The sequence below is a fragment of the Prionailurus viverrinus genome, chromosome E2, assembly GCF_022837055.1.
Source record: "Prionailurus viverrinus isolate Anna chromosome E2, UM_Priviv_1.0, whole genome shotgun sequence".
NCBI lineage: Eukaryota > Metazoa > Chordata > Mammalia > Carnivora > Felidae > Prionailurus > Prionailurus viverrinus.
In genome coordinates, this window is record NC_062575.1 from 31,679,505 (window position 1) to 31,694,303 (window position 14,799).

General features: G+C 37.6%; 1 protein-coding gene across 8 annotated transcripts in view; it reads right to left on the reverse strand.

The window, feature by feature from the left end:
* The window catches only part of RBL2 (RB transcriptional corepressor like 2), a 70,345-nt gene that overhangs the window by 19,495 nt on the left and 36,051 nt on the right, over window positions 1-14,799 (reverse strand). For 6 of the 8 annotated variants that reach the window (XR_007147277.1, XR_007147278.1, XM_047834885.1 and 3 more), the window contains 4 exons: window positions 7,497-7,568; window positions 6,731-6,836; window positions 5,925-6,130; window positions 4,673-4,837 (listed from right to left, as the gene is read on the reverse strand). Coding sequence is in view for 6 of the 8 variants with exons in the window: in XM_047834885.1 (XP_047690841.1) it covers window positions 4,673-4,837; window positions 5,925-6,130; window positions 6,731-6,836; window positions 7,497-7,568 (549 nt within the window). In the remaining 2 variants the exon portion in view is untranslated. Of the gene's footprint in view, window positions 1-4,180; window positions 4,330-4,672; window positions 4,866-5,924; window positions 6,131-6,730; window positions 6,837-7,496; window positions 7,569-14,799 lie in introns of those variants that run through there. The other 2 variants (XM_047834886.1, XM_047834887.1) reach the window with 2 other exon arrangements.

Genomic DNA, 14,799 nt, shown 5'->3' on the forward strand with positions numbered 1-14,799 from the left:
TGCCTTATCATATATGACCTTGCATATGGTTATAATGTTGAATAGGAATAGTGAAAGTAGATATCCTTGTCCCTGATCTTAATAGTGGACAACTGGGGTGCCTGGGTGGCTCAGTTGGTTAAGCAACTGACTCTTGGTTTTGGCTCAGGTCATCATCTCAAGGTTCATTGGATTGAGCCCCACATCAGGCTCCGTGCTGACAGTGCAGAGCCTGCTTGGGATTCTCTATCCCTCTCTGCCCCTCCCACATTCTTTCAAAATACATAAATAAATAAATAGTTAAAAAGTAATTTAAAAAAAATAGTGGAAGACTGAATGCCTTCTAAGTGTATTGGTAGCTATAGATTTTTTAGTATGTATTCTTTATCCGATTAAGTTCCCTGAGAGGTTTTATCATGAATGAATGTTGTATTTTGCCAAATGTTTTTTCTTCAACTACTGAGATGATTTATCATCTTCACTTTTTAGAAGAGTTTGTATAGAACTGGCAGTACAATTGACTTCTGAACATGGGTTTGAAATGGGTCCACGTACACATGGCTTTTTTTCAATAAGGTACATTTTCTTTTCCTTACGATTTTAATATTTTCTCTAGTTTATTATAATACAGTATGTAGTATATATACAAAATCTGTGTAAATCAGCTGTTTTTATGTTGTTGGTAAGGATTCCCATCAACAGTAGACTATTAGTAGGTACATTTTGGGGGAGTCAAAAGTTATACACAGATGTTCCACTGCACAGGGATAGGATGTCCTAACCCCCCATGTTGTTCAAAGGTCAACTGTATTTCTTCCTTAAATATTTATTTGGTAGAATTTACCACTGAAGTCATCTGGGTCTATAGTTTGAGAAGTTTTTATGTTACAAATTCAGTTTAATAGATAGAGGGCCATTGAGACTACTTGTTGACTGTGCTCTGGAAGTTTACGTCTTTCAAAGAATTGGTCTATTTCATCTGCATCATGCATTTATCGGCAAAAAGTTATTTTTTAACCTTCATTATATTCTCAATATCTGTAAGAACTGTACTGGTAGCTCTCATTTCTGATATTAGTAATCCATCATTTCTTTTATCCTCATTAGCACAGACGGATCAATTTTTTTAATCTTCTCAAAAAAAACCTAGTTTTTAGTGGTCTTAAAATATACAAAGTCATCTATTTCATTGATTCCTGCTTTTAGTTGCGTGGGGTGAAATCACAGGTCACTAATTTGAGACCTTTCTTCTTTTCTAATATGAGTATTTTAGTCCTATAAATTTCCCTCTCTTAATACTGCTTTTGCTGCTGCATCCCACAAATTTTGGTAAGTCAAGTTTTCATTTTCAAAATACTTTGTAATTTTTAAAATTTCTTCTGTGACGTATAGAAATATGCAATTTAGTTGCAAATATTTGGGGGTTTTCCAGGTATCTCTGTTACTGATTTCTGATTTAATTCTGTTGTGGTAAGAGTAAATACATTATTTGAATCCTTTAAAATTTACTGAGACTTGTTTTATGGTCCTGAACGTGGTCTCTCTTGGTAAATGTTCCATGTGCACTTGATGCTATTAGAGTGTTCTGGAAATGTCAGCCAGTCTGGTTGTTCACTTCTGTCTACTTGTTCTGTCAATCGTCGCAAAATCTTTTTTTTCTATTTAAGGATTTTATGTCCTGTGCTGGGAAATGACTTTATTGCTGATAATGACATGAAAGCTGGCGTGGCTGCATTAATTAGTGTCAGTAGAGTACAGATAACTTTTTCTATCCTTTTACTTTTTTTAAAAACCACTTCATTGGGACATAGTTTCCATACCATACAGTTCAACCCCTCGAGGTACACAGATCTATGGCTTTCCCTGTGCTCCTAGAGTTGTGCAGTCATTATCACATTTCATCGTGCAGTTCATTGTGCGGTCATTTCCATGTGTGCCCAGTGACAGAAGCCCTCCATCCCTCCCGAAGCTAGGCAATCACTAATCCACTCTGTGCTTCTATAAATTTGCCCATTCTGGACATTTCATAGAAATGGTATCATATAGTATTTACTTATCCTGTGTCTGCTTTCACTTACCATAATGTTTTCAAGGTCTATCCCTGTTGTAGCCTGTGTGGTACTTCCTTTTTATTGGAGTAATATTCCATGGTATGGTATGGACATGCATTTTTTTTTGTTCGTCAGTTAATTGGATATCTCAGTTATCATCCTTTTACTTTAAACTGTTTGTGACTTTATATTTAAAATGGGTTACTTATAAGCAGTAAATAGCTGGGTCTTGTTTTGTCCAGTCTTAAAATTTTTGCCTTTTAATTGGTGTATTTAGACCATTTACATTAAAAAAAAATTTGTTTAATGTTTATTTTTGAGAGAGGCAGAGAGAGACAGAGAGCAAGCTGGGAACAGGAAAAGAGAGAGAGGGAGACACAGAATTCAAAGCAGGCTCCAGGCTCTGAGCTGTTAGCACAGAGCCCGACGTGGGGCTTGAACTCATAAACCAAGAGATCATGACCTGAGCTGAAGTGGACCGCTTAACAACCAAGCCACCCAGGTGCCCCTAGACCATTTACATTTAATTGCTACTTGTTTGTTATTTTGGCCTTTTGAATTGGGTATTCTGACTTCTACTCATTTTGTTTCAGTTAATTCTAATCTAAATGGAATTTATTTGGTTAGAGGGTGAAAATCTAACACAGGCATACTTTGCTTTATTGTGCTTTGCAGGTAATGTGTCTTTTGTGGCAACCCTGAGTTGAGCAAGTGTATCAGTGCCATTTTCCAACAGAATTTGCTCACTTTGTGTCTCTACCAAATTTTAGTAAATCTCTAAATATTTCAAACTTTTTCATTATTATGGTGATCTTTGATCAGTGATTATGACTCACTGCTCAGATAAATGAATCTTTGGTTAGCATCTTTAAATTAAGGTATGAACATTTTTTTTTAAGATATAATGCTATTGCACACTTAATAGACTGTGGTATAAACATAACTTGTATATGCACTGGGAAACCAAAAAATTCATCTGACTGGCTTTACTGTAGTGGTCTGGAACTGAACCCACAGTATGTCTGAGCTGTGTATCCCTTCAACTGCTTTTAGGGCTTTGCTGATTTATGTTTCCAGCATTCACAATCCCATTGGCAATATCACTGGAATTAGATCAAACTTATACAATGGCTGGAGGAAACTTTATCTTTTAAATATTTGGTCTACTAAACATTAGTGTGTCTTTGTTATTCAAAGTTAACTGATTTTTCTACAAGGGATAAGATTATTCCAAGGTATGCTAATACTGTAGTAAAAGTTTTTTCATTTTCTAAGATTTTTGCTGCTATCTTTCTTGTTTTCTCTAACTTATTTTTATTTTTTAAATGTTTGTTTAATTTATTTTTGAGGAAGAGAGAGAGAGGGAATGTGAGTGGGGGAAAGGCAGAGAGAGAGGGAGACAGAAGCCCAAGCAGGCTCCATGCTGCCAGTACAGAACCCAACATGGGGCTCAAACCCATGAACTGTGAGATCATGACCAGAACCACCCACACGCCCCCCTCCAACTTTTTATTTTAAAAGAAAAGTTGGAAGAATAATACATTGAACACCCTATCATCAATCATTAACACTTTACCACATTTGTTCTCTCTGTATAATTTTTTTTCAGTTGAACTATCTGAAAATAAGTTGCTCACACCGAGGCAGTTCACCTGTGCCTACTTTAAACATACTCTCCTACATAATCCAGTACTATCATCAATACCAAAGGAATTTAACAGAAATTTAACATTCAACTCCCCCATTAAGTTTTCCCACTTGTCCCCAAAATGTCCTTTTTACTGTGCTTTTCTGTGCAGAATCCAAAGATCATGTACTGCATTTGAGTGTCCTGTCTCGTGCTCGCTTCGGCAGCACATATACTAAAATTGAGTGTCCTGTCTCTTTAATCCTCTTCACTCTAGAACACTACCCTCCCCCATCTACTCTCTCTCTTCATTATACTGACATGTTTTTTTGAAGAGTCGAGGCCCTTTTTTGTGTGTGTTTCTTTCTAAGCAATCTTTATGAATAAGAGTATTGCATCCGGGCCTTTAGGAATGAACTGTCCTCCTAAACCCAGTACACGTGATTCCCGGTGCCTCAAGGACACTGTGTTCTTTCCCTGTTCTCCTGCTTCCTGGATACCCCTTCCTTCCACACGTCAGCACCTTGCTAACTTTTCTTCCATCAAGGTCTGATGCAAGCTTCTCTCCCCATCGCAGACAGAGGCAGATGCGGCCGCACAAATCGGCACTAACAGGACTAGCTCACCACACTGTACAAAACGTCCACTGCTTCCCTTAGACAGAGATGCTACCTGTCCCAGAAATAGATAATCAATAATCAGTTTAGAAATTCAAGTTTTCTTAACAAAGATTTGGAATTTTAAATGGAGTAAAAATCCCCAATTCCAGATCTATAGCAGAGTGAACTGTAAATACACAAACAGGAAAAGGAAGGAATGAAGATAAATCTAAATCCTTTACTCTATTTCCAGCCTTAACGTGTCCCCCAAACCCCTGATTTCTGCTTTGCTGGGACCGACTTTTCCCTGGTAGCTCCCATCACTCATGGGAGTGCTGAGTGTTTTCCATCAACCCCAGTTCTAGCATCCTAGGCATTCTGGGGTTAGTAAAGGCCAAGATTTATGTTAGGCTCACCTTTGAAGGACTGTTGCTGAAGTAATAGAAAATCTTTTCTCGAGGAGAAAGCATCGTTTCATTTTTATGTGGTGAAATGTAGATAGGATGATTTTGAGATAGCTGTATTCGGCGAGGAGAGCCTGTCCTGACAAATGGATATGGAGAGAGAGGAGGAGCATCCATCTGTTTGGGGGAGAAAAAGTCAGCATTCCTAAGAAAGGTAATGAAATTTCTAATCAGGTATTTTTTATGAAAAACTTAAAACATTTTTTATTTAAAACAATTTTTTTAATTTTTTTTTTTTTTTTTTTTTTGAGAGAGAGCAAACAAGGGAGGGTTAGAGGGGGGAGGGGGAGACAGAATCTGAAGCAGGCTCTGAGCTTTCAGCACAGAGCCCAACGCAGGCTTGAAACTCACGAAATGAGAGATCATGACCTGAACTGAAGTTGGACGTTTAACCAACTGAGCCACTGAGGTGCCCCTAAAAATGGTCATTTTTACTGAAAGAGTAGAGAGATATAATAAGCCAGTAGCTTTATGAATGGCAAACAGTAATTATTAGCAGCAACAATTACACCTAAAGAAAACCACCCAAATAACATGTAAGTGCTGGCTTTGTGCCAGTCACTGTTTAAAGCATTTTTGAATACATTATAGCATTTAATCCCCAGAGCAACCCTATAAACTAGGGATTACTCCTATTGCCATTTTATATATGAGGAAACAAAAGGCAGAGAGAAAGCTAAGTAGGTTGGGCGCCTGGGTGGCTCTGTCAGTTGAGCATGGGACTTCAGCTCAGGTCATGTTCTCTTGGTCCCTGAGTTCAAGCCCCACATCGGGCTCTGTGCTGACAGCTCAGAGCCTGGAGCCTGCTTTGGATTCTGTGTCTCCCTTTCTCTCTGCTCTTCCCCCTCTTGCACTCTGCCTCTGTCTCTCAAAAATAAACATCAAACATTTTTTTTAAAACAAGAAAGCTAAGTAACTTGGAAGGGCACCAGAGCTGATCGGTTTTGGACAATACGAATGCATGCAGTTTCTCTCTTGTATTACAGTACTTTGTAGGGAATCCAAATACCATCTAATTCTTGTTTAATGCTTCACAATAAAAGAAATTCTGTTGGTTAGGCATATGATTTCTGTTAGATATTTCCTCAGTTTTATTTAACAAACGAATGATTTGTAAGACCAGTTTACATACAGAGCAGCTCAACCTATGTGATTCCTCCTCCCTCACAGGTGAAGAAAGTATGAGATAATCCGTCACACTTACTACGTTTGCTTGTGAGTACTTCATGGCAAATGTTTTAATTTGCTTTATGTAGATATTGTTGTAGAACTGAATGAGGTCTCCCCTCTCCTCCTCTTCCATGTCACTGTTGGCGCCTGTGAGGCGAGTAGGTGTAGGAGGAGCGCTGCTGGGCTGTGGAACGGGCAAGGTGCTGCTGGACCGCATGACGGGACTGGAGTCTCTGCTGGCTGCAGCGGGTAGAACACAGGATGATAAACAGACACTGCTCATGCAGCTTGTTTTTAAAAAGAAAATTCAGGAAGATAAAGGCGAACAGCTACCCTCTGTACTTGTTTAATGGCAGCCAATGGGCACTCTCTTCTTCATCCCAGGGAGAAAGCACAGAATATTAAGTAGTAACTTGACCCCCTGCCATGAATGTAGTAAAGGCTTCCGGGGTAGTTTTCGTTAATAAGTTACACCAAATTTTCTAGGACCTGTGCCTTTCATTCAGTGATACAAATCAACAATTAAGGGTGGTATTTCCATAGCATGGTTTCAGTTAGCATGCCAGATGTTTCTGGAACTCAGGCCAACAAATTCCTGCCGGAAACCTTGTCTAATTTCCCTGGAGAAAAATGTTACACACAATGTGCCTCCAGGCTATGGGATGAAGGACAAACAACTTTGCCACTAAATTCAGAACTCTGTTATTGTTAAGTTTTTTTCCAATATTTTCAGTTTCTCTAGTCATAATTCCATTTAGTAAGCCTCAGTCTCTAGGCCTAAAAAGTGAGAAGCTCCTAATTTTGTCTTTGTAAGTGTTCATAAAGATCTTAAACACTTACTTCTGTCTTTGTTTAGTTCTGTTGGAGAATTCTGATGGCTTCTGCTGTCACTGCTGCCAGAATTTCTTCTTTTCCTTTTCCCTTTTATCAAAACACTTCTATACACCTTTAGAGAGACCACAAGAAGGAGACAGATTCATTGAGCATATCCTAGATGATATGACCTTGACCTGTTCTTTAAATCTCACAACAACTCCATTTGGTATAGTTGTCCTCTTCAGGGAGGTTAATAAATGCAGCTAAGATCAAAGATCTATTAAATAACAGGTCCAGGACTTACATTAGGGCCTGTTTGGCCTCAAATTCCAAATACAGGCCTATAAAAGGATAATATAAAGAGCAGTGCTAGCACCCAACCATGAAATCAAGTTATTCTAAGTCAAATACAAAGATCCTACATACCTATCCTTTGAAATAAACGAGCAGCATTAAAGGTAAAGTGAGCTTTACCTTTAGTGGAGCTAAACCAGCCTCCAAGGTGACACAGAAGCTAAACAACTTCCTCAACTGACATCTATCCTGTGATTATCCAAACTAAGAAGAAATCAAATATTTCACTTCATCGTTTGGAGAAAAGAGGGCGTAAACTAATCAAGATGGGAAGTTGTCTGTCCATAATTAAAGAAGATTAAAGAAAAGACTTTCTTAAAGTAGAATCTTAGTTTTTATTCTGGAAAAAAAGGCCTTAGAATCAACTGTGGTTAATTTTTTATACTTATCAAACACTTTAAGCTTTATTTTCAGCCCTGAGAGAAAATATAGTTACCTGGCTCCGGGCTTGTGGCTGAGTCCTATAACAACGCATAATGTTCTGGAAGGACTTGTCTTCTTTTGTGACCTGGCAAATAATGAGAGTATCCTGAGAGAGAAATTGACTTCAAGCAAAATATTTTGAAGAGCTCTGTGAATCTGCTCCCCAGTGAAAGTGGTGACAGTCATATAAACAAACAGCCATTTCAAGTCTCTGGAAATGGTCCTAAGGGCATATAAAAAATGAAGAACTACTATTCAAGAAAACCTATTAAAATTCAATACCAAGACAGGGAGTAAGTGGTATCTGAACAAAGACCTGTACTAAAAAAGTACAGTTAACAAATGAAGAATTAACCACAGGGACAAAACAGATTTAAACTGGCAAAGAAAAAAGAATTAGCAAACTTGAGATAGGCTGTGCTATCTGAAGAACAGAGAAAAAGGAAGGAGGAAAAATGAACAGAGCTTCAGGGAGCTGTTACATTCAGCAAACATACACAGGAGAGAAGCAGAAAAAAGGTTAAAAGAAAGAAAGGCTCAATCCTTCCCTAATTTATTTAAAAAATAGTAACCTATATATCCAACAAGTTCTAAGAATTCCAAGTGTAGGATAAATGCAAAGAGATCCATACCCAGACATATGGTGAAAATGCTGAAAGCCAAAGGGAGAAAATCTCGAAGGCATCAAGACAAAAAACAACTTCTTGCTTACTGGGAAGCCCCAATAAAATAACAGGCAACTTCTCATCAGAAACTATGGAAGCTGAGAGACAGTGGAATGTGCTTAAAGTAAAAAACTAAGAATTCAGTGTCCAGCAAAGTTATCTTTCAAAAATGTATGAAAAATAATCTCAGATCAAACAACAACAGTGTTAGGTCTGCTAACAGACTTATCTTACATGAAATACTAACAGTTCTTTAAACTAAAAGCAAGTGACCCCAGGCGAAGCCTAGTGGCTCGTTGGTACAGCACACAGCTCTTGATCTCAAGGTTGTGAGTTTGAGTTCCACATTGGGTGAAGATACAAAAATAAAATCTCGAAAAACAAAAATAAAAAGTGACTTCAGTAACTCAAACACACATTTAAAAAAAAATCACAGGTAAAGATAATTATGTGACTGTAAAGACAGGATAAAATCCATATATATTTCTCCACTAATTTAAAAAGCCACTGTATAAAGCAATACATAATTAATGTATTATTGGACCTAAAGCATACCAAGATGTGATACATCTGCCAAAACCAGCACAAGAGGAGGAGGAAAGCTGTACTGGGCTAAGGAAATGACTCCAGATGACAACTTGAAACCACAGGAACGAATAAACAGAATCAGAAATAAGATGAATATAACAAAACCTATAAATTAAGTATATCCTTTCTTCTCTCAGTTCCTTAAAAGTCATAGAATTCTAAAATGACAATGTAATTGTTGGATTTGTAACATTTATGGATGTAATATGTATCACAGTTTATCACAAAAGATTAAAAGGAAACAGCTATATACAAATAACACCTCTGTGGGGCGCCTGGGTAGCTCAGTCCGTTGGGCGTCCGACTTCAGCTCGGGTCATGATCTCACAGTTTGTGGGTTCGAGCCCCGTGTCGGGCTTTGTACTGACAGCTCGGAGCCTGGAGTCTGCTTTGGATTCTGTGTCTCCCTCTCTCTCTGCCCCTTCCCTGCTCATGCTCTGTCTCTGTCTCTCTCTCTCTCAAAAATAAACATTCAAAAAAAATTAAAAAACAAAAATAACACCTCTGTATCTCACCAGAGTTAAGTTAGTATAAATCTAAAGCTGATTTTGATATAGTTAAGATGCATATGTAGGAGTGGGGAAATTGGGGAGATGCTGGTCAAAGAGTACAAGCTTCCAGTTATAAGATGAGTAAGTTCTGGGGATCTAAAATGAAGCATGGTGACTATAGTTAACAATACTGTATTTATATACTTGAAAATGGGTAACAGTTGATCTTAAATGTGAGGTGATGGATGTTAACTTTATGGTAACTGAAATGCAATTACATATACATGTATCAAATCATTACATTGTACACTCTATGGTGTACAACACTTATCTCAATAAAACTAGGGGGAGAAGGAGGGAGGGAGAGAGAGAAAAGAGATGTATATGGTAAGCTCTAAAGTAACCACTAAGAGGGGCTCCTGGGTGGCTCAGTCGGTAAGCGTCTGACTTCAGCTAAGGTCATGATCTCACGGTTCGTGAGTTCAAGCCCTGCTTCAGATTCTGTGTCTCCCTCTCTCTGCTCCTTCCCCACTCACACTGTCTCTCAAAAATAAATAAACATTAAAAAAAATTTAAAGAAAGTAACCACTAAGAAAATAATTTTTAAAAATGGAAAAAGTCACTACTGAAAAAAATGCTGTATCACAAAATATTCATCTAATGCAATGAAAGTAGTAAAGGAGGAACAGAGGACCAAAAAGACACATATAAAAAGTAAAATGACAGTTATAACAATAACACTAAGTGTGACTGGATTAAACAACACAATCAAAAAGCAGACACTGTCAGACTGGATTAAAAAAGCTATCTAGGGGCGCTTGGGTGGCTCAGTCTGTTAAGTGTCCAACTTCGGCTTACGTCATCATCTCATGGTTTGTGAACTTGAGCTCCATATGCTTGGGATTCTCTCTCTCTCTCTCAAAATAAATACATAAACTTAAAAAATAAATAAAATAGGGGCGCCTGGGTGGCACAGTCGGTTAAGTGTCCAACTTCAGCCAGGTCACGGTCTCGCGGTCCGTGAGTTCGAGCCCCACGTCGGGCTCTGGGCGGATGGCTCGGAGCCTGGAGCCTGTTTCCGATTCTGTGTCTCCCTCTCTCTCTCTGCCCTCCCCCATTCATGCTCTGTCTCTCTCTGTCCCAAAAATAAATAAAAAACGTTGAAAAAAAAATTTTTTTTAATAATAATAAAAATAAATAAATAAATAAATAAAATAAAGAGATCCAACTATACTCTGTACAAGAAATATACCTTGTACAAATATACCTGAGGCGCCCGGCTGGCTCAGTCGGTTAAGCATCTGACTTGATTTCAGCTCAGTCATAATCTCATGGTTTGTGGGATCAAGCCCTGCATTGGGATCTGTGCTGATAGCACAGAGCCTGTTTGGGATTCTCTCTCTCCCTCACTCTCTGCCCCTCCCCTGCTCTCTCTCAAAAATAAATGAACTTAAAAAAATACAAATACATTTGAAAGAAGGATGGGAAGAGCTATATTATATATAAACAGCAACTTCCAAAAAGCTGGGTGGCTATGCAAATATTACACTACAGACTTTAGAACAAAAAGTAAAAGTTCCTAGAGATATAGAGCAACATTTCATAAATGATAAAAGGGTCAATCCATCAGGAAGCTATAACAATTGTAAACATTAATGCACCTAATGACAGCATCAAAATATATGAAATAAAAACAGAAATAAAGGGAGAAACAGATAATTCAATAATATTTGGAGAGTTCAATACCCCACTCACAACAGTGGACAGAACAACTCATAGAAGATCAACACAGATGTGACTTTAACAACACTATATAACAACTAGATCTAACAGACATCTACAGAACACTCTACCCAAGGACAAACAATATACATTCTCAAGGGCACACTGACTATTCATCAGGACAGATCATATCCTAGGCTAGGAAACAAACCTTGGTAGGGGCACCTAGGTGGCTCAGTCAGTTAAGCTTCCAAGTCTTGATTTTGGCTCAGGTCATGATCTCACAGTTGTGAGATCGAGCCCCAAATGAGGCTCCTTGAAGCCTGCTTGACATTTCTCTTTCACCCTCTCCCTCTGCCCCTCCCTGCTCATGCTCTCAAAAAACAAACAAAAAACTCAAACCTTGATAAATTTTAAAGGATTGAAATAAATTAACACACCTAGATAACCAATGTCTTAAGCCAAAAGAGAAATTAGAAAACACTGAGTGAAATGAAGATATAACATACCAAAACTAATGAGATGCAGCTAAAGGGAGGCTTAGTGGGAAACTTACAGCTTAATTAATGCTTACATTAATAAAGATACTAAATCAATAACCTAACCATCTTAAGACGCTGAAAAAAGATAAAAACTAAGCCTAAAGCAAACAGAAAGGAGGAAATAAAGATCTGAATATATATCAATAAATGAGACCAAAAGCTGGTTCTTTGACACAGTCAACAAAATTGACAAACTTTTAGCTAGACAAACCAAGATAAACAGAAGATTCAAGTTACTAGTGACAAAGAATAAAAAGGACTATAAGGGAATATTATGAACTGTGTGCCAACAAATTACACAGCATGAATGAAATAGGTAGATTCCTAAGACACATACTGCAAAGACTGATTCTAGAAGAAATAGATGATCTGAATAGAGTTATAACAAGAATTATTCATCAATAAACCACCCACAGAGCAAAATATGGGCCCACTCCCATGGCTTCACTGCTGAAGTCTATACAACATTTCAAGAAGAATTAGTATCAATTCTTCACAGACTCTTCCAAAAAAACAGAAAAGGAAAACTTCCCTATGCATTATATGACTCTAGTATTTCCCTGATAACAAAACCATGACAAAAAAACATTGTATCTCTCATGAATAGGACAGGGGCACTTGGGTGGCTCAGTCAGTTAAGTTTCCTGTCCGACTCTTGGTTTCAGCTCAGGTCATGATCTCACGATTTCATGAGTTTGAGCCCTGCATTGGGCTCCGTGCTAACAGTGCAGAGCCTGCTTGAGGTTCTCTGTCTCCCTCTCTCTCTGTCCCTTTCCCACTCCTGCTGTTTCTGTCTCTCTCAAAACAAACTTAAAAAAAAAAAATGTTGGGGCTCCTGGTGGCTCAGTTGGTTAAGTGTTCAACTTCAGCTCAAGTCATGACCTCACAGTTCGTGAGTTTGAGCCCTGCGTCAGGCTCTGTGCTGATAGCATGGACCCTGGAGCCTGCTTCAGATTCTTGCCTTCCTCTCTCTGGCTCTCTGCCCTTCCCCCACATACGCTCTGTCTCTCAAAAATGTTAAATATTTTGTTAAATAAATAGGACAGAACTCCTAAACAAAAATACCAGCAAAGTGAACCTAGTAACATAAAAAAAGAATTATACACCATGACTAAGTGGTATTTACCTCTGAAATGCAAGGTTGGTAATGTACGAAAATAAATATAATACATATTTAAGTATTAGTAAATATTTAATATACCCAAATTATATCTATAATATTTATATCTAATATTGATATCTAAATACCAGTAGAATAAAAAAACACAATCTTCTCAATAGATTCAGAAAAAGTATCTGACAATTTCCAACACACTTCACAATAAAAACACAAAAAAATATCAGAACTTCCTCAACCTGATAAAGTTTTTTCAGTCATGAACAAAATCACAGCTACTATCATATTTAATGGTGTAATCTAGATGCTTTCCTCCTAAGATGAGAAACAAAAGAATTTCTGCTCTCAACACTTCGATTCAACATTATACTGGAGGTTCTAGCCAGAACAATTAGGAAAGAAAAAGAAAAGGCATGCAGTATGAATGACAAGTAAAATTCTTTCTATAAGCAGATTACATGACCTTATACATAGAAAATCCTAAGGAATCTACCAATTAGAACTCATAAATGAGTTCAGCAAGGTTGCAGGACACAAAAATCAACTGTATTTCTCTATACTTGCAATGAGCACATCAAATTTAAACATCTGCATTTGTAATAGCATCAAAAAGAACATACAGGAATAAAGTCAACAAAAAAAGTGTAAAAGTTATACTATGAAAACTGTAAAACACTGTTGAAAGAAATTAAAGATGATCTAAATAAAGGCCATAATAACCTATATTCACAGATGGACGGTGAAAATTTGTTAAGATGGCAATACTCCCCAAATTGATTTACAGATTCAACACAATCCTATCAGAATGCTAGCTGACTTCTTTGAGACAAGAAGTCAGAATTGACAAGCTGATTCTAAAATTCATAAAGAATGTCAAGGGATTTAGACTAGCCAAACTAAACCTGAAAAAGAAGAAATAGGAGGAAGGACTCTCATTTCCTGATTTTAAAACTTAGGTCAAATTAACAGTAATAGTAATCGAGGGGGGAGGGGCGGGGGGAGAGATCTACAGTAGATAGTAATCAAGGATAGAATTAAGAGCCCAGAAATAAGCCCATGTGTCTATAGTCATCTGACTTTTTTTTGACAAGGGTGCTGAGAAAGAATGTTCTCTTCAACAGTAGTACTGGGACAACAACTGGATAGCCCCATGCAAAAGAATAAAGTTGGACTCCTACCTCATACCACATATAAAAATTACTAGAAATGGATCAAAGACTTAAATGTAAGAGATAAAACTATAAAACTCTTAGAAGAAAACAGAGATAAATATTCATGACTTTGGATTTGGCAATGTATTCGTAGGACACCAAAAGTATAAGCAACAAAGAAAAAATAGATAAACTGACTTCATCAAAATTAAAATTATGATGGGGCGCCTGGGTGGCTCAGTCGGTTAAGCGGCCGACTTCGGCTCAGGTCACGATCTCGCACTCTGTGAGTTCGAGCCCCGCGTCGGGCTCTGTGCTGACAGCTCGGAGCCTGGAGCCTGTTTCAGATTCTGTGTCTCCCTCTCTCTCTGACCCTCCCCCGTTCATGCTCTGTCTCTCCCTGCCTCAAAAAAAATAAACTTTAAAAAAAAAAAATTTTTTTTTAAAAATTAAAATTATGCTTTAAATAACACTATCAAGTAAGTGAAAAAAAAACACACAGATGAGTGAAAATATTTGCAAATATCTGACAAGACATTTGCATCCAGAATATATAAAGAACTCCTACAGCTCAACCACAAACAAAAAGCAAACAACCCAATTCAAAGATAGGCAAAGGATTTAAACTGGTATTTCACCAAAGAAGATACACAAATGACCAGTAAGCGAATGACTGACTGGGATGGCCAGAATTAAAAACTCAAATAACGATCAATAAAGCACAATAAAAGGCACTCAACATCATCAGTCATTAGGGAAATGCATATCAAAACCACTATAATATATCAATCAATACTCACTGGGATGACTATAATAAAAAATAGAAAATAAGTTGGTAAGGATGTAGAGAAACTAGAATTCTCCTGCACTGCTGGTGGGAATGTAAAATTATACAGCTCTTGTGTAAAATATGGCAAGTTTCTCAAAAAATTAAACACAAAATTACCATATGACCCAGCAATTCCCCTCTTGGGCATATACACAAAAGAATGAAACCAAAAACTCGAAGAGATATTCGTACCCTCATGTCCACGGGAGTG